Source organism: Squalius cephalus, assembly GCF_949319135.1.
Source record: "Squalius cephalus genome assembly, chromosome: 22".
In the NCBI taxonomy this organism is placed as follows: Eukaryota; Metazoa; Chordata; class Actinopteri; order Cypriniformes; family Leuciscidae; genus Squalius; species Squalius cephalus.
The window spans coordinates 8501272-8528884 of NC_137143.1; the positions used below are offsets into that span (position 1 = coordinate 8501272).

General features: G+C 35.9%; 1 protein-coding gene and 1 long non-coding RNA gene across 18 annotated transcripts in view; both read left to right on the top strand.

Annotated features, from left to right (window-relative positions):
• The window catches only part of LOC307150038, a 371381-nt gene that overhangs the window by 138755 nt on the left and 205013 nt on the right, over positions 1-27613 (top strand). The window lies entirely within an intron of this gene.
• Positions 1-27613, top strand: part of adgrl2a (adhesion G protein-coupled receptor L2a) — a 117367-nt gene that overhangs the window by 33326 nt on the left and 56428 nt on the right. For all 17 annotated transcript variants that reach the window (XR_013819647.1, XR_013819648.1, XR_013819649.1 and 14 more), the window contains exon 3: positions 20715-20928. Coding sequence is in view for 14 of the 17 variants with exons in the window: in XM_079856777.1 (XP_079712903.1) it covers positions 20715-20928 (214 nt within the window). In the remaining 3 variants the exon portion in view is untranslated. The remainder of the gene's footprint in view (positions 1-20714; positions 20929-27613) is intronic.

The following is a 27613-nucleotide window of genomic DNA, read 5'->3' on the forward strand; positions in this document are numbered from 1 at the left end:
TGCAGCAATTATTATACTTTCTACTCCACTACATTTCAACAAAGTTTCGTTACATTTTCTGATCAGTTTTTTCCCTGCCAAAACAGGGATTGAAAAAAATGTCCTGTTTTCGGTGCTGATGCGGTGGTGACACGTTCATGTAAGGGTGGCGCTGCCAAAAAAGCACCTAAAAGCTGTCACAAAGAACCGGCAAAAGTAATGAATATGAATATGTAAAATATAGCAAGGAGACATTTTAATTGTTTATTAATAGACAAGTGTTTTCTGTGTCAGTGTCCTGCATAGATGAAGTTGACGATGCTATCCTCGCAATCTTCGCAGTAGTGAACTCGCCAGAGAGAAATGCACATTTCATACGGATTAGGCTACACAAGCAGCGGTCTGTTTTCTTTCGTTTTGAATTGTTCTGTTTAAAAGAAGACCTTCCAAGCTTTCTATAGATATATTTATCAGGTCTGTCAGGCAAGTAGGCTACCTTATACGCTGAGTTTCGGTTCATTTATGAGACGAGAGCCCAGTTCACTCGCCGGCGTCGTAATTATCTATTGTCTATATACTATATTATATACTTTACTTCTTATTTATTAAATCCAGGCAATTGGTTGATGAAACATTGATTAAAATTAAGATACAATTAATAAAAAACGAAATTAATTTTAACCTGTTAAGCCTCACCAGTGCGTCGGCGCACTGAAGCGTTTTTTTTATATATATAGCTCAAAGTTACTATCAGATTTAATGTTATACTTCGACAAACTATACATCATTAAAAAGATATAAGACTCAAGTTTCAGTATTTGACCACTATTGTATTCTGAGAAACTTATAGCGACAGTTATTTCTTAATTTGTGTCAGGAGTTATGAAATGAAAAAATGAGTCGATACCTTTGATATGAATTATGCGCGTCAGCTGCTCCCATTCATAAAAAACTCCCGTGCTGTCGTCATGACAGCGATACACAAAACAACGTCCCTCAGGGCTTTAGCTCAAAAATGTGCAGATTTGGAGAAATATTGATATATTCTCATAGATTCACATCATATTTCTATAGACAGGAATAATATTTATTGAATTTATACCCAAATGCGTCGATGTAATCATTATGAGCGATTGGATACTCTGATACTGTGTTTTCAATCCATACCAACAGCCTGAGGGCGCTATATGCACAATAATTGTCCATATATTGAACATGAAGAAGAGCCATGATCATGTGACATTCCAGGACGTCACTGATACACACAAAGCTACAGAGTTTGCGCTGTAAAATGCAGATACAGATGTTTTGAAGATAATAAACATGATTGCAATGATATTTGAGTTACCTGTGTTTTTCAAGACATGCCAGGTATTTTCATAATAATAGATTATATTTATAATGTAATGCTAATCTATATAGACTATCATTGTGCAGAACAGTATACAATAGTATATTTTCTGTCTGATTTTTTTATCTGAAGCCAAATTAGATCACAGAAGATTATTTAAAATACTCCACTTGCGTTATAAAAGTAAGTTTGGAGCACAAACATGGTTTTAATCTCATAAATGGTCGTGTATTGATGGTGTGCTAAGCTAACATGCTAGCTAGCCCTAGGTGCACCTGCAACCTAGAAGTTATACTTTTATGTTTTTTTGAATGCTTACTGAAAGTTTCTTTATTCAAGAATGTTCTTTATTCTTTATTTAAAATGTGAGGTGAACTTTGAGAAAATAAATTAGGGACTGAAACCCTGTGAATAGCATGTGAATAGCCAGTCGTTAGTAACTATAATGCAGACAAAAGAAATGCATATTTAGAGCCATAACCAGGCTGGAGAGGTGTGAATGTGTGCAGGGGGAGACTGAGACTGAATGGGGCTCGTTTGCACCACAAAACAATAGAGACAATATACTGGATAGATGGTTAGAAGATGGCAATAAACATCAGAAGCATCTTAGAGTCAAATCAAAATAAAGTCACATGACATGGTCTTGAAAAACATTTAACTAAATACAGAGTTTTGGACTTATTATCTTCAGATTTTAAACATAAAATGTTTAGACATGTGGCTTTAGCTGTAGTGCATTTCTAGATTGCTCCAGTGCCAACTTCAATTTTATTTTCATGAGGATGTTTCATAAAAATTAATTTCTAATAACTTTACAAAACTTTGAAGCTATTTATAACAATTTTTGTCATTATGATAATAATTAATTCTACATTTACAATAAACTGCCAGGTGTCAGCTTTCAAATGAGACCATACTTGTGCTTTTAGTACAAAGGGTTCATGAACTGTATCTGTTTCAGTTTGGGTATGTCATTTCTGGGGATTTTTCAAAAGTGGGGTTGCAGCTTAACAGGTTAACCCACCTTCATGTTATTCAAAACATATATGACAAAGAGTGCAACAGTGCCTGGCTCCTTTCGGGATTATTTTTTCCATACATTTTTCCTATAGGGATTTAAAAAAAAAAAAAAAAAAAAACTGGTTACACTTTATTTTAAGTTATCAGTATTACAGTGTAATTATACATTTAAGGGTAACACTTTATTTTGATAGTCCACTTTAGACATTCTACTAACTATAAGTAACTTTGCAACTACACGTCAACTAACTGTCATTAAAGTATTTGTAGACTGGATGCTTAATATCTGCTAACACTTTATTTTGATGGTCCCCCAACTGACATTCTACTGACTATAAGTAACTTGGCAACTACAAGTCAACTTATTCTACTAACGCGAACCCTACACCTAACCATAACCTAACAGTCTACTACAGTCTACTAATACTCTAATGAGAGTTAGTTGACATGTAGTTGCAAAGTTACTTATAGTTTGTAGAATGTCTAAAGTGGACTATCCAAATAAAGTGGAACCCATTTAAGTACTGAGTAATAATAATTAACTATGTACTTTCTATAGGGTTAGGATTAGGATGAGGGTTTGGTTTAGGGTTAATTACATGTAATTATGCATAATTTATAGTTATCACTACAGTAATTACATGTAACATATATAACAATGACACTGTAAAATAAAGTGTTACCAAAAATTTTTCATTATAGAGTTATAACCCATCCACCAAGCCAATCAACTACAAGGTGAACACTACAAACTTTGATTTGAAGCAAAAATGCTTTTGGTACAAGACTGTGTTGGCTGCTTAATGGCTTTAGTGAGGGAAAGAACTACAATCCCTTGAAGCATTGTGAACATTTTAATTGAATTAAAAATAATGGAGAAATAAAAGTATTGATATTAGACCTATATATTATGTAGACACAAACATTTATGTTAGATGCGATTAAAGGGCCATGAAACTTAAATGGGCGTGGATGGCTGTGAGAAGAAGGGAGGGGAGTGGGTGTGGCACGGCAGGGGAGAGGGGAGGGGGGAAACTGTCATCGCCAGTGGCCCATGCATATCGACTGTCACTAAAAATCACTGGTAAAACGTGAGGAAATGCTAGATTTTTTTTATAGCTGGCAAAGTTAAAGTCTAATGAAATACACTGACACCTTATTTTTGTCCTTTCAAAAGTAACTGAATGCCCTGCTACATATATTGCCTATACAGTAATCATAATTGTATTTAAAACATATAAATGTATGTATAATTATGTCATTATAAAATATATATTTGTTCATATACACTAAATGCATATATTTGAAAATGATAAATGTTCCACTTAAAAAAAAAAAAAATGTTCCGTACATAGCCTAGATCTACGCACCCCCTGAACCCACATAATAAAGATGGACAGTGACATAGAAATTTGCACAAATTAAGCATACGTTCCATACAATTGAGGTATTATCGAAATATCTAAATTTGAATAATGAGTGATTATTTAAACGTCCCCTATTATGCCCCTTTTCACAAGATGTAAAATAAGTCTCTGATGTCCCCAGAGTGTGTATGTGAAGTTTTAGCTCAAAATACCCAACAGATCATTTTTTACAGTATGTTTAAATTGTCATTTTTTGGGGCTCAGAAAAATGCGCTGTTTTAGTGTGTGCCCTTTAAATGCAAATAAGCTGCTGCTGGACGGCACAGGGGGCGGAGCTTCATGAGCTCGCGCTCAGTCTCTCAGGACAATTTCATCTCACGGAATGATGATAATATCAGAAACTCTCAGTAACGGTGTTCATTTCGAGTCGGACAATAATTCCTACAGAGTCAGAGTGCTGTATAGAGATGGAACAGGTATAGTTTAGTAGTTTAATTACGGTTATAACGTATTTGTCATTTGCTTGTATGTATCCATTATTAATAGCCTACAAGTCTGCTGTTTCGGACCAGGTCCGAATGATGATCAAACATATGATGAGTTTAATAAAGTTTATTGTACAAAACACAAAAGATGAAGCGTCAGTTTTACTTCAGAAAATAACCGTAAGAACTGAGTAAACACAGTAAGTTATAAGAAGTGCGCAAGTACATAAACGAATTTCGGTAGAGTTGAGGGAGCATTTTCTTTAAAAACAAAATAATTCCACCTCGTCTTCAGCGGCTCGAGAGCTGTCGTTCCAACCACACAAGTTTGCGATGCTGTTTGCGAACGTTCGTTGGAACGATGGTTTCGGGAAACACCAAATCGTTGAACTATGCTGATAACGACGGAACTTGCGACCATAGTTGGCTAACGATGCTTTCGGGAAACGCACCCCAGGGCGGGTCTATGTTGAAACGGCAGTGTCTGTCAGCACTCGTGGGCGGAGCCTGTGCTTAGTGACGTCACTAAAACAGCATTCTGAAAACAGGTCGTTGGGAGACACTGCTGATGATTTATGGGGATTAATAAAAAAGGAGTGAGTGGATTTTTATCACTATTGGGTGGTTGTGTACACACATTGCCAACACACATTTATGTCCAAACAGCATGCAAAAGTGAATTTTGCATAATAGGGGACCTTTAACAAAAGGCAAGTAAAACGGTCAGGGTTACATTTCACACACACACACACACACACACACCCTTGAAGCGATAGAAAAGTCCTCGGGAACGCATCACTCGCAAGACGCAAACTGCATTGCTGTACAAGGCCGAAGTCCACCATTCTCCAGTTGAATGGTTGCTACACACATAGTTTAGATGTGTCCGTGGTTGATGGCCAACCACCCGCCCGCAGTCAGAGTCTAGCCCTGGCAGCATCGCGGGGAAAGATGCACTGGAACTTTTGCACCACGAAAACAAACGCGCGTCCCATTTGACATGTCTTCTCATTGGATAAGAAAACTCAGTCATGAATAATTATGAGACACCGATGAGTCATCAAAGTACTACCACGTCATCATAGCCTGTGACGTGGACACGATGAAGATTTTAAACCCGGAAGATGAAAATAGCGGAAAAAAACCCTAAAATTTAACCATTTTCCCCCTACTATTAAATCTAACAGATGCTAATATTGTCTTCAATGGTGTTCAACACACATACCGCTGTTAAAATCTCAGAAAATTTGGTTTAGGGTTTCATGACCCTTTAATTGCGCTTAATCGATTTGACAGCACTAATATACAGTATATATACATACAAATAATATATTTTATCAATGATGTGACTGTGAGTAAATAAAAAAAAAAAAGGTGAACTATTAATATAACAAAAAATATAGCATGAAAGTTGGCTTTTGAATAGCTTCATTCTCAAAGTGAGTATTAAAAGACTAGCTAAGCAATCCTCAGTTTCTTGCCATATAAATTAGGACAGTTCCCATTTGTGTGGCCGTCACAGCAGATGTTGCAGTCGTTCTTCAGCAGAGAGTGTATCAGTGATGTCATCTCAAAGATCGATGGCTGAAAATGTGCAGCAGATTCTGTTACTCACAGGGAGGTTTGTTCTTGCTAGTCCTACTAAATGAACTGTATCCTGTTGTAGTTTAAAAAATGCTTTGAGGTAGACACCCAGACAAAGAAACATTCCCAAGAACAAGATTAATCTAAAGGTCGGAAAGCTGGTGTTGTTAAGTTTTACTTTGTGCCTTGGAATTGAGCCTTTTACAAAAGGTTGATGCTGAGACATTCTGTAAAATGAGTACCTTTTGTGTTTCTCATTAACATATGTGTAAATAATACAATAATAATACATTCAAAAATAAATGGCAGACTAACCATTTAGGTTTTAAGCAAGGTTATTTTTATATAGAATTTCATACACAATGGTAATTCACTTTACATAAATGTGTTGTGCACATATTATCAACCCTGTTACCATCATAACTATTAAATTAAACAAATAAAAAATAGGCATAATCATTATAAAAAACATTAAAAAAAAAACTCGACAAGAACAAATACATTTATCCCCTTTTCACTTTATCAAATATTTTGACATTTTGATATTTAAACCTAACATGTCAACCCTATTGAATAGTATGTTGTAATAGTTGAATAGAATAGTATTGGTATGGTTCTCTGTGTTAAAACATATATTGAAGGAAGTGAAATGACCTTAAACGCAGACTAGTAAATTAACTGTAAAACTGTCAACCCTTACTGTTTATTAACACAAACACATTTTTTAAAGGAATTGTTAAAATGAGATTTCAAAATGGAAAAGGAACGTCCTTTTTATTATCTTTGCACAATAATATGCGTTTTGGATGCAAAATTCCTCTGATTTATGAGAATGTAATGTATATTTTTCCAAGCACTTGAATGACTGAGCAAAATGTTTATCTTTCAGATGAAAAAAAATAAATAAAATAAAGCTAAAAATTGGTGCTTAAATCCCATTGCAGTATTTGAAACAATGTTTTAAAAGAAACACCTTGAATCAGTTTTTTTGTCTGCGTGATATAATCCACATTTTAATGTGGAAAAACTCCCAAGTTTACACAGCATTCCATGCTAGTATATATATATATATATATATATATATATATATATATATATATATATATATATATATATATATAATACGTTGGAAATAGCTCATGTTCTCATGTTCAGTCTTTTGTTCAGTCAGTTTTCCTTTTGCTGTAGCATCTCAAGCATTCCGGGCCATCTGCGCCTCGTCTCTGCAGTCTGCAGAGTGACTGACTACATTCTGATATTTTTCAGACAGCGTCAGACACGTTTTCAAACACACTCATCCTTTCAGCCGGACTACAGCGGGGGCTGTTATGTGCTGAAGAGTCTGGGTGCATGTGGTCTTACTGAAAAGTGGTCCAAAAGTTAAGAACCTCACATTCATACATTTAAAGTAATGTTGACCAAAGCCTATTCCCATGAACTTTGTAAAACAGAGGCTCAAGTGCTTTCTTGTACCGTTCAGACTGCAAACATGAGGTCTGGAGTTTGCCGGAGAGACTATTTATCAACCCAGAAGGTTTTTTTTTAGTTTTTTTTTTTTGACTTTTTACTTTTATAGCTCAGTTGAGTTCTTATGTTTTATTAAAGTATTAACTTTGTCTCCAATGTCAGTGAATTCCCATGACTTTTCTAGTTGTCTGTAATAGTAATAATGGTAACACTTTAGTTTAGGGTCCAATTCTCACTATTAACCATTTGCTTATTAGCATGCATATTACTAGGATATTGGTTATTTATTAGTACTTATAGAGCACATATTAATGCCTTATTCTGCATGACCATATTCCACATCCCTTAATCCCAATACCTAAACTTAAAATTAGAATTAATAGTTAGTTAACTACATTAGGCTACTACCTATTCATAAGCAGTAATTAGGAATGTGAGGCAAAAGTTATAGTTAATAGTAAGTTAATAGTGAGAATTCTACCCTGATATAAATTGTTATAATAATATTATATTATAATTATTAATATTATATTATATATATTTTTTAAATCCCCCTGTAGTCAATAATTATATCCCTTAATGGACAAGTTCAGTATTTTACACTTAAAGCCCTGTTTACAGATCGTTTCTGATGAAATAGAACAGTTAAGATAAAAATTTGGACACATGCTGCTGTCCCGAGAATTTTAGGTTTCTTTCGCTTTCCCCCCCACTGCCAGAATGGCAGCATATGGGCACTGGAACAATCCTTCCTAAAACACATTAAACTTTCGTTTACAAAGACGTGAAACTCACCGAGTGTTCAGGGGTGTTCACTGATATGCTCACACAAAAATCGCTGCAAAAGATGCTTTCCAACAGGTTTTATCGTAGTTTTTGTCCAACTCCATTGACTTGTATTGGATGTGCTGTGAGGTACGGTATTACTCCGCCACCAACTGGACTGGAGTGTCTATTATTCAAGCTCTCAACGGAAGAATGAACGGGTGTGAGGCGTTTGGAAAAATAGGTCCACAGTTTTACAACGAATGGTAAAACACCTGTTGGAAAGCATCTTTTGCAGCGATTTTTGTGTGAGCATATCAGTGAACACCCCTGACCACTCGGTGAGTTTCACATCTTTGTAAACGAAAGTTTAATGCGTTTTAGGAAGGATTGTTCCAGTGCCCATATGCAGCCATTCTGGTAGTGGGGGGGAAAGCGAAAGAAACCTAAAATTCTCGGGCCAGCAGGATGTGTCCAAATTTTAATCTTAACCGTTCTATTTCATCAGAAACGATCTGTAAACAGGGCTTTAAGTGTAAAATACCGAACTTGTCCTTTAATACTCAGCTTTGTTCACCAAAATTACATATTTAAACGTTTTTTTTTTTTTTTTGCCTTTACAAAAATTATTCATGCCTCAAAATAGCTTGAATGTAACTCTCCACCCTTGCCTCATTTAGTATATGCGGTTCTATGAATATGCAAATTAGCCACGCCTCCACTCACTCACACCAGCTCAGAGATCAGCTCGTTGACGATCACACGTTGACGTGATTGGTTACAAGGTAGTGTGTGACGTCAGAAACACCAGGGGATTTCAAACCGTGTTTTTGAGACAATAGAGAAAATACTCACCAATGGTGTTGACTTATGAATTTGCACATGGTTTGTCTTAAAGCATATTAAAAACACCACATAGACATATAAAAAACATTTAAAACTTGACAAAACTTTAGTAATTTTTACATTTTCTTATAAAACGTATAAAGCACGGAAAATAATCCTCTCTGAAGTGACAGTAACTTGATGGGTTTCCTGCAGTAATAAGTAATGGTATCAGGAGAGATGAACAAATATTATATATCATGAGCCATGAACACAGAGTGTGACAAACACACAGTGGGCCAAATAAGCTGGCTGCATGTTGAATGTAGCATCTAAGGTCAGAAATCCATACAGCAACACATTATAGGTCAGAACAGCAATCTAGCACATATTTTGTCTATTTCTTTCTCACATTCATTTATTAGCATATTTTAGCCTTGAAAGTCTTTTGGAGGCATTTTATTTTGTACCGGAGGTGGTGTCGTCTGTTTCTAAAGCACATTATGTGAACCTCAAGGTCAAGAGTATTAAAACTACATGCAAAGAGCTTCAAGCCTTAACTGGAGTTCACTTTTTTATTTACTAAGAATTGACATTTCTGAGAGAAAGAGGCTTTACATAATAAAACACATTACTTAAAATAAAACACATTTTATTGAAGAATAATATAGCTAGAGCACTGCAAAAGCCTCTATTGTTTTTAGGGTGTTGTGGGTTGATGCCAGGGAGTCACAATGTGGTTGCTAAAGTCTTCGGGGTGTTTTTTTTACACGTCTTTGCCGTTCCCAGCGTGTTCTGGGTGGTTGAAAATGTGGTTGAAAAAGAGCCTATCCTGACTCTTTATTTTGGACCCATCTTTTATGTTAGTCTATTGGATATTCCATGCAAAGATTCGTTCTAATTCCAAACTATTTATATTAATAGTGATGCTCCACAACCCCCCCCCCCCCCCACACCCCCCCCCCCCCCCCCCCTTCAGTTTTACTAGGCAGGGTGAAGACTAAGTCTAGTCTTTAATACAGTATAGTGTGAATTGCAATCTTGTTTGATTGGATGGAAAAGGTTTATTAGGATATGAGATTGTCATGGACCATTAACTGAGTGTTACCCAAAAATAGAATATTCCAACATGTCTCTGTAAATGTCAGCAAACTCTTGGCCCTGGGTCTTTCTCTTCTGGTGTAGTTAAATGAGAATTCGAACAAGGCATATAAGCACTAATTTCTGTCAGTATGAGCAATTTAAGAGAAGCAGATAGATTCCGGGGTGGAATTATCTCACCGTATATCTTGCTAATGAATACCCATAGCTTGTGAACTTAAAACCATACAGCACAAGTGTCATATAGGCCTTTTTATTCTAGGTTGTCCTTGCATTTTTAGTGTCCCCTCGAGGGTTTTAAGATATGAAGCAGGGTGTGGAAGCCAGACGCTGGCGGTGCAGTTGATGCTTCGTCAATAGACGACTATAAAGGAAGAATTCATGACCTTGATATGGCCCATTGTGCTTAATTACGTGTAAAGGTTGATTTACATGTGTGAGTCAGTGTGGAGGTTGTTGGTCTCGCTTGTGCCACTTAACAGCACCAAAAAACACACAGAAATATGGATGGCTTCTTATCTAATAGCTGGACTTAGTCATTAAAATGTGATAATAACTATCTTTTTTATTTATTTTTAATTGTAAAATCACTTAGTTTCTAGAATATTTGATGCCTGGTTTAAGATATGTACATTATTTATATTACAAAGGTCTATTGGAATAAGTAAAAACAATGCAATGTGTTCAGTTACTATTATTAAAAAAAAAAAAAAAAAACACTTATCCTCAGTCATCCAGTTAAAGTGACAGAGAGAAAGTGTATAGTTATTGACTGGCCATGTGATCTGAACATATTGGTCTCCATTAGGTGACCCACTCCATGTAAAATAAAATGGCTACTAATATGAATCTCATGTAAGCACTATTCATTTCTTTATATATAAAATTTCTTTATAGTTAAAATTTACTAAGTGCACTTAACTAATTTGCTTGGAAAATGTTTACATCGCATACCGATCTCCTAGAAATGTAGACCTGTTTGATTCATGTTGCTTTCATATGGTTTTCGGGGGAAAACATACACCATTTGTAGACAGTTTAAAATCAACTGACTAGTAATGTGAGTGGGATTTATTTATTTATTTTATTTTTTTGTCATAATAATAAAAAATAAAAAAAAATGCTCATTTAAATTAAATAAATAATAATTAATTAATATATAGGCCAAAAAATTGCGTCACACCATGCAATAGTCTGTAAAACTGATTTAAAAAATGGTCTCGGCAGAGTTACGTAAAAAAAAGGGGGACGGGCTGGACCTCATGCAAATCATAACAAGCTTGAAGCCAGTTTTACAAAGATGTCTCTTAACAATGCGAGAACCAGCAGGACGTGTTTTATAGTCCTACCCCAAACTAAATGACATAGTGGTTTTTTTTTTGGGGGGGGGGGGGGGGGGGGGGTTTACCAGCATGTACCTATATCAAAGAACCTCCTGATAGCATGCCTGCTGTTGCCATGGAAGAGAAGGATGCAGATGAATTGGGGCAAATAGTGGTGTTGAATACCAATGAGCCTACGAGCTGGTAGCTCACAAACATGTTTAACGCTTTTTTGCTAAACTACTGACACTGCGTTTTGTTTTTTGTTTTTTTGTTTTTTTTTGATGGACCCAATAAAGGGTCAGGACAGTAAGAGGGGGCGTGTTGTACGCAATCTCAATATCTGGATTAATACCAGGCTTCAGTTTCCACTGTAGGCATTTGCCTAGTTAATAAAGTAATAATGCTACGATTTGGCCACAGAATATCGAAGATGTTTGCTCGGACCCACGCTGAGGGTTGAATCCTTATCGTAGCTTACCGAGCTTCAATAAAAACATTTTTTTTTGTTCCCCATACAAATCTCCTTCAGCCTGAGAGCGTCTCCCCTGTTGAGGATATTTGCATTGCCCTGTTGTTCTCCCTCTGGTGAGACCTGACTTCTAAAGACAACATGCCCTTATAAAGGATATTGCGGGATTATGGAAACCGCTCTGTGGGAGGAAGAGTCGTCTCCTCATTGGCGTCTTTGCCTTCCATAGATTTCTCTAGTATTTGGCTAGCAGGGAGCAAGAAAGCAACAAAAAATTGCAGGTATCAAGCTGCGTCTCCAGTGGCTGCAAGCTGATTCGGGGTATAATGGGTCCCTTTCCTCCTTTAAAACTCCCCCAGTAAGCAACGTCGTCAACCGCAAGTGTGTAATAATAGTGGCCAGCTTTGAAACTGCGAGCTCATTTACAAACAGCTGTAGCCATTGACAGGACAAAGCACAGTTCAAACTACATTAACAGGCCTTGGCAAGCATGATGAGGTCCGGAATCTTTTCGGTTCTCGGTGGGACAGCATGCTGTGTCAAGCTTGAATAACCATATTAAAACTCTTTGCTGTCGGCCCCAGTGGCTGTTCCCAGAAGACTACGAAAGCAGTTTAGATCACACCTCAACCTTATTGCAAATACCAAAACCGCTGCATTCTATTATCATACACGAAAATCGCAGAGCATAAGGGACTCTTCCGTGGGCTGTTTTCTTGAGTCTGGTAATATTTCTTTATTAGGTGACATGGTGACATGACTCATCTGTTTGTCATCTGGCTCCTCTGCGGTCGGTACGATGGAGCTTACAGCAGACCGATGATGGTGATCTTTATCACTCGCGCTCTGTTCATTACCCCTTTGCTGTGACACTCATATCCTGGCAGATGGTCACTTTCCGATTGATTTGCCACGTTGGGGAGATTAAAATATTATGGCTCCAAAGAGACCGTCCGCTGTCCTCGTCAAATTAGCATTTTTGCCTGGCTGTTGCTCACAGAATGGGTCAATGTCACCCCAAAGGTGATGACGGAATTAGAGTAGGATCATGGGAATTGGGCAGCAGAGATGCAGGAACTCCTGATTTACTGTCACAGCGACGAAAGCTGATCCGGGTGTTTCCAGTAAAGACGCCTAGATAGAACTACTAGCTGTGCTTATGGTGGGTGTAGCTAGCATTTAAACACGTTCATACTTTTATAGATTTGTAAGTACTAAGCACCCACCATTTTTTTGTATTTTTAATTTTTTTTTTTATAAACAATCATTATATTTTAAACAGGTTTATTTTACTTGGAATAGAGAAACTTAAGACCAAGCCAAAGCCTCTGTAACCTGGTTGCATCGGTAGTGAACTGAACAAACAAACCATGTCATTTAAGCAGTACTAAAACTAGCATCTAACTAGCATCTGTTTACCCGTGTTCACCTTTCGTCAAATCATTTAGCACTATCAGGCATACGTCATGTGTAAATAAATATTCATGAGCAAAGCTGGCAAGTTTTATATTGTGTCAGCCTCATTTTTCTGATCATCCCTGTACTTCCAGTGCGCAAACACTTTACTTAAAGCCTTTATGTATAATGCATTATAAACGTATTCATAATGTATGTTATATAATGCAATAAATCTTTTCATAAATAATTGTAACCAAAGTTAAAATGTATTATACTATTTAGAGATTTCTGGTTACATCTGCAGTACAATTGGTTGTTTGTCATGTATTTTAATGCATAATACTTTTATAAAGGCTAGTATTATAATTAGTGCTGGGAAAAAAATAATCACGATTAATACACACATATGCATGTATTTATTTAAGAAATATTTGCATGTATATGCTGTATATACATTTCTACATAATTTATATTATATATAAATATAAATAATGTATATATAAATAAATAAAACTCTTAAATATATACATGCATATGTGTGTATTTATATATACAAAATAATTATACACAGTACACACATATATATTATGCAAACATAAACTTTTATTTTGGATGCGATTAATCGCGATTAATTTTTTTCCCAGCACTAATTATAATGTATTTTAACTGTGGTTACAGTTATTCATCATACAATGCATTATAAGTTGCATTACAAAGCATAATTAATGCATTAAAAATACTTAAAAAAAAAGGCTTCAAGTAAAGTGTTACCACCAGTGCTATAGCAGTGTTTCTATACTGGTTTTACCTCAGGATTCAGATTTTATATTGGGATTTGGTGTTTTAAACCAAATGGGGACTCAATACACTACCAGCAATTTTGTACAAAACAACACAGAAATGTCCTCCATTTCGAAAGTTAATAAACCTTTTTATTTTGCTATACAAACTGTGCACAATTATACGGTTAGTGATTTTATTATTTTTATTTTACTATTGCAGATTAACTGCAAATTACTAGTTGAGCAGCACTGGATATAGGAATTAAACTACTAACGGCATGTTTTTAATGCAGTGTAATAAGATGCATGTATCGAAACCTCTTTGCCCCGACATTGTACAGAATTGTGTGTAATTAAAAACACATGTATCGGTTTTCCGCAAAGAATCTCGATGGTACAAAGGCACCTTGTATGTATAAAAACATTTACACGGTAACAGGGCACGACAAGGTTAAATGGGAGGTGTATTTGAGCCCTGATTAAAAGGATCTCCCACCAGTTGCACCAAGCAGATCTGTGGAGTCGTGTACAGCAGTGCAACTGATAAGGTAGGGCTCTGAAAGTACTCCTTTGTGTGTCGACGTGGGGCCTGTTCGCTGGAGTTCAGAGTTGGCTACCTATCTACCTGAAAGGAATTGAAAAGCGACCCTTGTGGTGACTGACCAGAATGACTGATAAGCCTCAGGGGGAGATTATAGCGATTATGGCACTGCTGGAGAGGTTGCCATGGCGATGAAATCGAGCATTCTCTTTAATATATTATTTACTGCCTCCGTTCCTGACCCACGTCATTTAATCAGGAGAGCAGGAGACCCATTCACTTTTAAAAGCACCGGTTCATGCACAGGAAGTTCACGCACCTATGCCTGGGTTTCGCACAGCATAATACAGATGCTAAAATAAAGGACCAGGCTGATCATAAACTATACATGAAAACCATCCCAACAGCCAATTTACGCATCGCCGCAGGAAAGGCACAAGAGGCAGTCCACAGGCTGTTTCTTTAAAGCCAAAACAAACAATACAAAACACTGGATGACTCAGAATTAGTCCATAAAGTCTATGCATACGAAAAAGCAAAAATGTTTTGACATGTCCAGACTATTATTAGACAAGTCAAATACATGTTATGGCAGTTTTTAGGTGAAGCGCTTCAAATGACAAATGAGTGAGTAGTTGATTGAAGTTTGAAGACATTTGAATATTACGTTTGAATGAGCAAACTCATAACATTGGGAGTAGAATGGCTGACCCATCCCTCAGTGGGCTTTGGTCATGTTACACAGGACTGAACATGTCAAATTCAAGTAGTTAGTGGACATCTCTAAAGCTTCTATAGAGGAAACTTTGGCTCCATGTCATTGAGGTGCAAATGTCTTTCAAATGGACTTTGTCCTTCCTGCTGTCTGACCACGAATGCTCATTGACCCTGACCGGCTAAAACCAGAGCGGAAATTATATAAACGTTCAACTTTGAGACAAAGGAGACAGTGGGTCCTTGGCTTTATTGAGATAATAAAGGAAATTAAGCAAGAAACAAGGATCTGACTCCCAAATCTCTCTATGCAGCATAATACGTAAAAACCATTTTTTTCTTGAAAGAATTATAATCCGTTTACAAACGCTATTGGGTGCTCTAATCTAAATTACTTTTCTTTCTCTTGAGTAAAATGCCAAATGTGGTTTCTTTAATGTTGTCACTATGTTTTTCACTTAATACAACGTCTCTATATTTTCTAAGATTAAAAACAGAGGATTGTTTTCAGTCATGAGCCTTAATATAATATTATCTTTAATACAACTGGATTTTTGGATTTTCTGAAGAAAATGTGAAAGGTGCTTGTCCGTCCAAAAGCCATCGCTACAATTCTAGGATGTTTTGGGTGGTTGTCAAGGTGTTCAAATTGCGACAGAGGTGGTGTTCTTGTCGGTTGCTGGGGTGTTATTGGCAAATATCAAAGTATAATAACTTAGAAAAGTATAAAGAAGCCAGATTAAATATGTATGTATATATCTGTAGATTGACACTTTTAGGCCCGGTTTCACAGGGCTTAGATTAAGCCAGGTTTAGGCATTATTTCAGTTAGGACATTTAAGTAGCTTTTATTATCATGCCTTAGAACAGGGTTCACCAATCTCGTTCCTGGAGGGCCGCTGTCCTGCAGAGTTTAGCTCCAACCAGCTCCAACACACCTGTTTGAAAGTTTCTAGTATGCCTAGTGAGACCTTGATTAGCTGGTTCAGGTGTGTTTAATTGGGGTTGGAGCTAAACTCTGCAGGACAGCGGCCCTCCAGGACCGAGATTGGTGAACCCTGCCTTAGAAACATTACTGGTGTGCCTCTTGAGTCAAAACAATTGAACTGACATATTTTAAGATTTGTCAGTGCAAATTTCTTTTGGTTAAAACAGCACAAACTTAGGCTTAAGCCTTGTTTGTGAAACCGGGCAATAATAAAATATGTATTCATCAATTTGGCACAATCCTCCTTATAGTTATGTGGTAAACTTAAGATAAGCAAAGTACATAATTCAGTTTCTTCATCATTGTGTATTTGCTTCACCCTTTGAACAATTTTATATGAAAACAAAGGTTAATGTTTTCTGTAATATAGTCATAATTTATCTTAAGTCATGGCTATATCAACTCTGAGTGTTCCACTTAAGGCACCCACACAATACAAGATAATCGGGTACATTTTGGGACCAATTCTTCCCTCCCGATAATCCTAGGTAAAGTCCCGATTATCTTGATGATTCTACAGATTATCTTATATTATTTTCCTGTGGTGTGAGGTGTGTTAAGAGTGATTGGATCTGCTTGGAAGAATGTTGGGGCTGCACCAAATCAAACCAACATGCTGAATATTTCCAATCAGAAATCCAGTTGTGTGAGGGGAACCCCGAGGGCAAACGTGCATGGACTCTGTAGATTGTCACATGAAACGATCCCCAATCAGAAAGCAAGCTGATGGAAGATGGAAGCATAACACAAACTAATCCAAACCTTTTTTCCCCTGAAAATGTACTGTAAAAAGCAGTCCAAACATTATTATTGCATTATTCTGGCCCGTCGTCCGCCATGTTTGTTTATTCTAAAGTCATATTTGACTACAAGAGATTTTGCTAGATTTCCCGCATTTACTGCCGGGAATCTGGCTGTTTGTGAATGGAATCTGTTAGTGTGTGTTGTGCTGTCTTGCTCACATCGTGGCACTTTAACTATTGGAACATATCCACTACTGGAATAAATCTGTTAAATCTATGATTTATTTTTATCGTAATGTTTGTTGTTTGTGGTCTCTGACATTTTGAAGATTTGAAAAATATTTTAGCGTGGGCCAGCCTTTAAGCAGGTCATGAAGGACACATTTATCTACTAGAATTGAATAATCATTGACCTTTAGACTTTGTCTGATGGTTTAATAGACTGGTTGTTGGGGGCGTTTGTCTTACACGTCAGGAGTAATATTTCCTATATTTGCCCCACACAAAAATCATTAACACTGTTCATTAGTTAATCAACTGCTTAAAATCTGCAGTAAGAAGCTCCTTTACTGTCAGAAAATGTTAGTCAGACTGCAGCAGTGAGAGATGTACGAAACGCTTTTAAAGGCGTTCGGTGTTTGAATGTTAAAAATTATTTTAAATTTAAAATCTGTGGCTGCAAGGAATTTGCTATAATATATATTTCATTAACTTATATAATGTTAATGTTCCAGCCTGCTTGAACTACTTTAATCTGCTTTGTAACATTTTTACAGTATAAAATCCCTCTTCACAGAATGAAGTCTTTTCCCCTTAATTAGATTTGAAAGTCTGTCCCATTTTTACTTCCCTCTCTCTCTCTCTACTGTATAGATTTGACCGTGTCCTGAAATATCCGTCCATAACAGCGTGAGTCAGCAGTGACTCCAGGCCTAATCAATTGTCCTGCTTTTGGAAAGCTGTTTATGAAGCAGGCTCCAGCAGACTACATGATGCATGAACTGTGCTGGTGGGCGTTTCGGGGCTCTGGCAATGGGAATGCGTTTAATGTAATTCCCAGACACTCGAGAAGTACCGCGTGTTGTAAACTTGACATGCCAGGCCGCAGAAACACGTTGAAGTTTCTCATTATCGTCCCTTCCACGCCCTCAACATACTCTGGTTTTCCTGGCGTTCTGGTGAAATGGTGAATGGAGTGTGGTTGAGAGGATCAAATCTGCTTGCATGTGGCAGAACCGCAGCTCAGGAAAACGGAGAGTTTTAGCAGAGCCGATCGGATGAGGTGAAAAGGGGGCGGGTTTGGCTGTGCTATTCCTGTGGAAATGTTGGAGTCAGAAGGGAAAAGGGCCGAGTGAGAAAATGCAGACCGGTCTGATGGACACCGCCGCAGCCCCATTGATCCGCTCAAACACCATTGTGACCTCGCAATCGAGTTGCATTAGAGTACGGTGGAATGTAGGCCAGGGGAAAGGGGCCATGACTTTAAATGTTAAAGCAAAAAGACCTGAGCAAATAAATCATGATCAAATTTAATCACATTATCTATGTCAATTTACCTGAATGCTTCATGAGCTCTGTTCGCTTAAAATAAGCCAGCTCAGCAACCCACGACAGGTCCATTTTAAAAATATGCACACAATAAAACATGTGTAATGTTTTAAAATTAGTCTCTTACAGTCTCTTATGATCACAAAAGCTGCAATTATTTGATAAAAAATACAGTAAAACAGTAATGTTGTGATTGTGAAATATTATAAATATTATTACAATTTAAAAGAACTGTTTTCTATTTTAATATATTTGTAATTTGTTCCTGTGATGAATTTTCAGCATCGTTACTCCAGTCTTCAGTGTCACATGATCCTTCAAAAATAATTTGTATACTGTATGCTGATTTGGTGCTCAAGACACATTTCTTATTATTATCAATTTTAAAAACAGATTCCTAATATTGTTAAAAACATTTTTTTTCAGGATTTGTTGATTACATTTTTTTTTTTGCAGTATGGTGTTCAAAAGAACAGCATTTATTTTTAAATAGATATTTTTTTTGTGTGACAGTTGTAAAATCTTTACTGTCACTTTTGATCAATTGAATGCATTATTGCAGACTAAAAAAAAAATTTTGAACAGTAGTGTTATTTTTAGAGAGAGTTTTTTTTGTTTTGTTTTTTTGTTTTTTTTATAAAATGTTGGCAACAGATAAACAATACCAATATCTAAATAATAATAATGATATATGAATAAACAATACTGCACCCAAGTAATGTAGTTTTTTTAGTTGCATAGCAACTGTTTTATTGCCATTTTACAATGGTTTTGAATGCTGTTCATCCAATCATAGTGCAGATTCAAAACTATCAGTTAGCATTTTATTAAGCTTTACCTCTCACTGGTGGTTTTACAGAGTCACAAAGTGAATTGCATGCTGTTGAGCAGCACGCACTATAAAATGACATATGTGAGGCGGTAACACCTGTCATCAGTCAAAACTTGCTGCTGTGTTTCTTTTCCAATGGTCACAAGGAATGACTAAAGATCTGAAAAAACCCCAGCGATAAATCTTGGTTCAACAGCCCTAGATTTGATTTCCACTGAATGGACTTTTTAAAGTCATTTGAATCCATTTTGCTGTCAGTGTCTTTGAGAACATCTCAGCATGTCAAACTCAGGGGGAAATGCTGTGGATAAAACGCGCAGTGACTGTGTTCTGACTGAATAATTACAGGAGAAGCTTCTCAGCAGACAGATTATTTTCCTCTTCATTTAAAAAAATCAGAGTCATGTTGACTTTATAATTTCACTTACATGAATAAATCAATCGTACAGACTGATTTTAGATGGATTTTTACTTAATGTGGCCTCGTTTATACACATTGCTGGAGGAAATATAGATTAAACAGCAGTCTTTCTCTCAGGTTATGAATATTTCTAATAAATTACGTATTTTTTAACAAGACACATTTTAACACCATTTACAGTATGATGCAGCAGGCAAATAAAAAATGATGCACCTAAGAAATAAACATGACCTCTACTGATTTTTTTTTTTTTTTTTAGTTTGTTTGGTTTGCTTTTTAAATACACCTTCTAGACAGATGGATATGTGTAATTCTCAGTCATAGCACATAATTGGTTTTTGTGTACGTATTTTCTGGTGCATCCACGCTCTGTTTTGCATGTGAGATTAATTTCTAAAAATAGAGCTATATTTAAGGTCAGGGCCTGTGATTGGCTGAATGTATATTATATTTGTGTTTGCTGCTCTGAACTCAGTACCAGATTTCACTCTCAACACAGACATTTGATGCTCTTCACATTAGCAGAACATTACTTTTCTTTCTGTTTTTTTCTTTTTTTTTTTTCTTTTTTTCACTGACTGTATCTCTCTTGTTGTCTGGCATTTCTCACCCTTCCATAAAATGGAGAGAAATACTTTTGTCAGTACTTAATTGTAACATGGATTGTCAGCATTGTTGCATCTGTCATTCATTTAAATTAATAATAATAAAAAAAACATCTTTGGATTTCACTGATGTATTTTTGTTTTATTTTGGTAAACTATTTATATAATTATTATAAATATAGTTATAATATAGTTTTTAGCATTGTGGTATTATTTTCCTCCAAATGATCAATTATCCTAATCCTACTGTGATGTATAAAGATTTTACAATTTCAATAATTTGATCTAATCACATTTTTTTCACATTGCAGTTATGAGAATGTTATGTTTAAGCAAATTCACTTTTTTCAGTGGAATAAAAAAGTATTTTTTCCCCCCTAAAGTTTCTCTCTATCTTTCAGGGTTTAGCCGGGCAACTATGCCGTTTGGTCTGGTGAGGCGGGAGCTGTCTTGCGAGGGTTATCCCATTGACCTACGCTGTCCAGGAAGTGATGTCATCATGATTGAGACTGCCAATTATGGCCGGACAGACGACAAGATCTGCGATGCTGACCCCTTTCAAATGGAGAACATCAACTGTTATCTGCCCGATGCATTCAAAATCATGTCTCAAAGGCAAGTTCTTTCATGCAAACGCATTTCCATGCTAAGATCTGTCACATTTCACCCTCCTTTCCCAAAACTCTCTCTTCAAAACGTGTCTTCTCTCTCATTTGGCCATTTTGATTACACAGTGTATGAATACGAGCATCTTCAGTGGCGTGCATGAAGAACATTTCACTCCACAATCTCCACAACCAAACCAAACAGATCTCAATGCACTCATATCCGATTTTCTTTTGAGCTTAGACAGTGTCGTACATCTGGAGGCTTGTGCTAAAAAACAGGAAGTGATGTGTGAGCCTGGCTTTGATACGTATTGCTGCGGGAGTGGCATACAGTTCCGCTCGGCTTATTATAAGAATGTCGTGATTCGTGGGGAAAAAGGTTTGAAAATGTGGCGTCTCAATTAGTCCTTTCAGCTGCAGGCAATTAGGCGTCTCAAGTGGGTGTTAATCTACACAGGAACTCTAGGCAGGGATTTGCCTCCGCAGGTCTGCAGAAGTCCAGATGTGAAATTGCATTGTTGTGCACTTTTCATCTTGATAGTTTTCTGGTCAATAATGAATCACCAATAACTTCACAATCTGTCATTGCTACAGTTACATTAATAATAGATTACTATACTTAATAATGGAAGCTTTCACTCAGTGCTACTTCATTTCTTTGTAAAAGAAAACTGTCTCTTTTTTTTTTTTTTTTTTTACTGTTGATTTATATAGGCTTATATCAAATTAATTGATATAAACACCTCATGCTCTGTCCCGTGGGTTTGTGTCACCTATTAACTTGTTTAATAATGTGGAATTATATAAGGATTCGAGCAACTAGAAGCACTTTCTACATTATTTTGTAATACACTTCTCTTTGTCTTTTTGTGTTTTGTTTTGAACATTAGACAATTGAGATATTGTTGAGAGCAGGGTCCAAAATAAATATCTGGACAACATCAGAGAAGCCAGTAAAATGTATGTATATTTTTATCCTATATTGGCAATAGAATTGTTTTTCTTTTATTTATATTTGCGACAAACAGGTGAACATTTTAAAGTGTTTTTTTTATGACTTAAAGACTTAAAGGGACACTTCACCGCCGGCAAAATGGGTTTTCAATAAAACTAGCCTGGCTATACAGTAGAAAGGCAAAAATAATAATAATAAAAAAAAAAAAAAATCTGTGCTACCTGACTTGAGGGAACAGAGAATAAAATGTCTATTTGGTCCTTTTACCAAATTGGTAGGAAAACGTCAACACCCATAATGCACTGGGCATGTTGTCATCTAAGGCCACTCCCACCAGTCTGCTATGGATATGCTTAACTAAATATCGCCTTTAGTAGGAAACACTTCTTAGCAAACATTTAGACATAATGGTGTCAACTTGTATTGTTCCCAGGTGAAACAATTCAAAGTGTAAACAATTAGTTTAGTTTTATTTTATTAAATATGAATGCCTGGGAAATCTGAGAGAACATTTCAAACTGTATGACCACAAACACAGTGTTTTAAGCCAAACGAAGGGGTAAACTGAAATAAACTGCTGTTTTGTCAGTTCCACCCAACGCCCAAAACAAAACCCCGTCACATACAGGTAAGAAAGCTGCTCCATATTACCACAAAGTATAATCTATAGTTTTCACCAAATCCCTGGAGCCGACAAATTTTGTATTTTTTAACAAATAATAATTTCTCTGTCCAGGTAACATAGAGAATGAGTAAACATTGTTATTTTACATATACTATCGATATTATAACAATACAAAGCGGGTTGAAAATCGGTGAAGTTGCACTTTAATGCAAGGAATATAAATGTTCATAATAAAATTCCTGCCAACTGTCGAGTCCTTTATTCACTAAAGCCAAATTGTTCTTGCATTTGGCATTCTGTGAGTGTCGAGAGAAACGGGAAGTTATTGGGAAGACATGGGGGAATGGAATTTAAAAATGTTGCAGACTGGATCACTCGCATTAGAGCTCAACAAGTTAGAAATATGTGTGCTGTGCTTTTTTTTTTTTTTTTAAATTAACGTGGCTAATAAACTTATTATTTAACTTATAAGTACAGCTGTGCTCAAATTACTATTTAAGTTTTTGCATTAGTCCTTTAGCAACACATCTGAAACAAAACTTTTGTTGCAGAAATTCTCTTGTTCCTGTCGTCCTTGCTCTGCTAAGTACCCTGCTTTGGGGAACATGAGGGAACGGCTGCAGTGCTGTACGGGGGAAATTTGTTCTGTATTCACACCATTAATATCCGTGACAGAGGCGTCCGCATGGCTCTCAGAAGACCAGCGTTAGCGCACAGCCGTGTACGGCTCTCCCTCTGTACATATGGTATTAGTAAATACTTCGAGCATTGCAGATTAAGCTTTCATAAGTCACCGTAAATACAGGCTTCTAGAAACAACAGCTACACCTGTTTAAGAATTCAGAGCATTGGGAATTTATTGGCCTGGTAATAAAGCCTTAAATAAAGCCTATGATTCCTGATTGAATTAGATATGTGAGGTTCGGGCTGCTTTAATGCTATGAATAGAGGAAGTGAGTTTTAGTTCAGAAAAGACAATAGAAATCGTGTTTTGCTTTTTAATATCAAAGTACTGCAATTATACTGCCATAATTTTGTTTACATTTGATTTCATTCTAGGATTTGATTTGTTTTACTTTGTATTGGATGCATGATGATCTATTCTTCGGTTGATCTCTGTCCTTTTCAGTTTGACTGTTTTCCCAGATTAATGTGTAATTATTACAAACAAATCTGGTTCTTCCTAAACTAAAGATTCAAACAACAAGTGGTTATGTTTTTTGTGACATGAGTGAATTACTAGCTTATCTGTCATAACACTGCATATATTCAGAGAATAAATATAATAATATATAGATATAATGATAATATAGATCAATTTGTTTCATATTCAGATATGACATTTTAAATATTGAGCAGTTATGTTCTTCCAGGCATTATCATTATTTTTATTTATTGTTTTTACTTTGTCATGTTACTGTGACAAATACAGAATGTTCTCTGCATCATCTTAGAAGTGCTTTATCATATATTGTTATGATGCTTTTTATAGACCAGTCAAGAACTGTATCACTGTATCACTCAGAACACCAAAGCAGCCTCCTGTCAACAATATTCTAGTAATATAATGAATTTGATTGATAAAATGTGTGTGTGTGTGTGTGTGTGTGTGTGTGTGTGCGTGTGCGTGTGTGTGTGTGTGTGTGGTTCAGGTAGCCTATATGTGGTTCTGTATGGGGACATCCCACAAAGATGGCAATATACAAAATCCTTGTCCTTGTGGGGACATATTTTGGTCATCATGATACTAATGTTTTTGATGTTTTTGAATATGTAAAAATGCCGAGAGTTTTCAGTAATGTGTATGTTTAGGGCTATTAGTGTAGGGGGATAACATATACAGTTTGTACAGTATAAAATGAAAACATGAAAACTCAATATTTTATTTTCTGTGTCCATTTTCTGGGCTCCTTAACTAAAACTTTGTAGTTTTTGTTTATATACACAAAATTTGTATATAATTGTTTATATACACATCAGTTAATTTGCTTGAAACAACTGATATATCAAAGAATCTCATTTGTAATATATATTTTTTTCTTTTGTGTGGCCATTTTACAGTATATTACATTGGCGAAGTCCAGATTTCCTGACTGAAACATTTTCTCCACCTTACCACACAATTGTTTTGCTTAAATGATTGAAATTTCTACTGTAAATGTTGTGATATCTTGAAAGCATTGCTTCTGTGAGTTTTCAGAGTTTAGGAGGGAGAGATCTGTCTAATGAGGGGCGTCCTGTGAAACCGCTTAATGTGTGACTGTGGTGTGAAGAGCAAACACCAACTGTCAGCTAACAGGAACATTATGAGAAAGGGAATTTAGCATGCAGTAGCCCCAGTATTTGAACAGTTAGTCCACATATTAAAATGTATAAATGTCATTATATTAGATAAAAAAATATCGAATCAAGTGGAGTTTATTTAAGGCCGTTTTCAGACCTGTAGGTCATTTGCTTTGTTCCGGAACAGGAACTTAATTTGTTGCAATGTTGTATTTTCTTCTTTGATTTGCTTTCGCAAGGCAACACATGTACCAAAATGTGTTTATGCATGTCACATGTGAGTAAAGAGTTTCCTCTGTGTCACGTGCAAACACAAAATTAATGTAGCCGTCATTCCCACTATATATATTTAATTATATTTAAAATTATAAATTCAACTTATGACGAGAGCACAGGTGCAGAAAGGTTGATTTGATTTGATTTGTTTTTAATCAAACATTAAAAAACATGTGCAGATTAAGAAAGCTATTCAGCAGCATACATTGATTCATCCGTGTTGTAGCAAAAAAAAAAAAAAAAAAAATCGAATTGCTTTTTTTTCTCAACCAAGCCTACCCATTTGTTTTAATATATTTTATCTTTTTTTCATATATTCCTATATAAACTGAACTAATGGAGAAAATGCACCAGGTTCCAAAACAAAAGCTCCAAATGAGTCAGGTGTGAAAACGCCCTTGATGAAAGATAGCACACACACACTTTTCAGTCACAACAAGTTTAGCTTTAATTAGTGAAATAATAAGTATTTGGACACTTTGTGGTTGTCAAATGTTGAGATGAATGTGATGAGTTACACCTGTGTGGCCTGGGTGGGATGTAACTTCATATAGCCAATAAACTGGTATTGAAAGCTTAAAAGTAATTGCAGAAATGACATTAAGAATGACATTTTAACACTACAAGAAATATAGTACAAAAAACAAAACATTAAAATACAAAAACAATCAAGATGTGTCAATTCCATCTATATTGTATCAAGTCAAGTTTTCTAAAATAATAAAACGTTGTTAGGCTTGTTATGCCATTATTTTGACTCCATAAGTTATTATTAATCTTTTTTAAGATAATTTGTGATCATAATTTATTCACATGGCACATTATGCAAATGACCAACACTGTGTGACTGAATGAAATATGAATGGGAACAGTCTCCCTATAATACAACTACAAATAACCAAACACCCAATCGCCACATTATGGCACCAGCTTTGGCCGTGTGTTATAATTTTAGATCTATCATTCATTTATATGGGTAAACATGCTGATATTCTCATCTGTTACCACATATGAGTGCTCGTTAATAAAGAAACTCCCATATGAGGGACGTGTTTTTTTCAGCAAAGCTCGTGTCTATGTATAAATTTTCATCTTCAAACATTACCCGTGGGAATTCACAGCTGTGGACGGAGCAGCACTCAGTTCCACGTGCTTCGCTGCTTTTAAGAGAGAGAGAGAGAGAGAGAGAGAGAAAAAGAGTCTCCATTTGTTTATTAGCAAATAGAACATACTGTAAGACAAATGAATTGTCAGGGTCGCGTGCTGAGGTAAAGAGAAATTACTGTAGAAAGAGATGCTGCCCCAAGGCCAGGTCAGAAAAACGTGCTGCGCTTACAGGAAAACATGCTCTCTATTCCCAAACCAAAGACCTTTGTTAGGACAATCATTATCATTATTCTCAGAAATTGCGAGACACAACATACATTTTTCATGTTAAAATCTACAATAATATTTTGGTCTGTGGATCCGGCCCAACAAACAGCACTAAAAATATGTATTAGTGGTCTTGTTGCACCAATTCAGCATTTTACAATGATTTCTCAAGGTTCACGTGACACTGAAAACTGAAGTAATACCAACTGAAAATTCAGCTTTGATCACAGGAATGAATTACAACATAACAACACAATTTAAATTGCAATATTTCACAGTCTGAAATACTTTTACGAATTTGACCAAATAAATGCCTCCTTGGTGAACATAAAAGAAAAATATTGCAAAAATATTACAAATCTTCAAGATTTCAAACTTTTTGTAAATGTAACCTCAAAAAGGATTTTTTTTTTTTTTTTTTTTTAATCTCCAAAAGAACTCAAAAACTCAACTCAAAAACAATTAATTATTGGTCCTTTAGAAGAGAAGCTGTTTTTAACAATGGAATTAATAGAAGAAATTCTCAAGCACCAAATCAGCATATTAGAATGATTTTGTTTTAGTTCCACAACTTTTTTTTGTTAGCAACTAAGTTAGTTGTGGAACTAAAAGAAAACAGCATTTAAGTTTTTTTTTTTGGTTCTAATTGATAATTGAATCATTATTTTGTATTGGATTCTGGGTTTTTTGAAACAAGTATATTGATGGTTACTAAAGAACTAGAGTTATTTGTGGAAACTGGGGAGAAAAACAAACAAACACATTTAAGGCTTTAAAACCTTTTTGGCTCTAAATTGAACCATTATTTTTCAGGGAAATATGTAGTTGCTTAGAAGATTTAGCCAGGGGACAGCATAGATGCAGACCTCAGGAACAACGTGACACAGATTAATGGACTACAACACTGCCGCTACTTTTTCAGCATTTTGCTGTACACTGTGTCTCTAAGCCATGAGATCATTTCTGCACTTTATCTTTTATTGATGTGCTTAATTTTAGTTCCTAGAACCCACATAAACCACCTTCTGCATGACTTCCTGTTAAACAGGCAGTGGAGGGATGGTTAGTTCATTCTGAGTGAAATGGCATATAGGGAAAATGAATCCATCATAGGTACAATCAGCCTGGCCCCAGGGGGGATTCATACAGATGTATAACTCATGTGCTGGCAGGTATGAA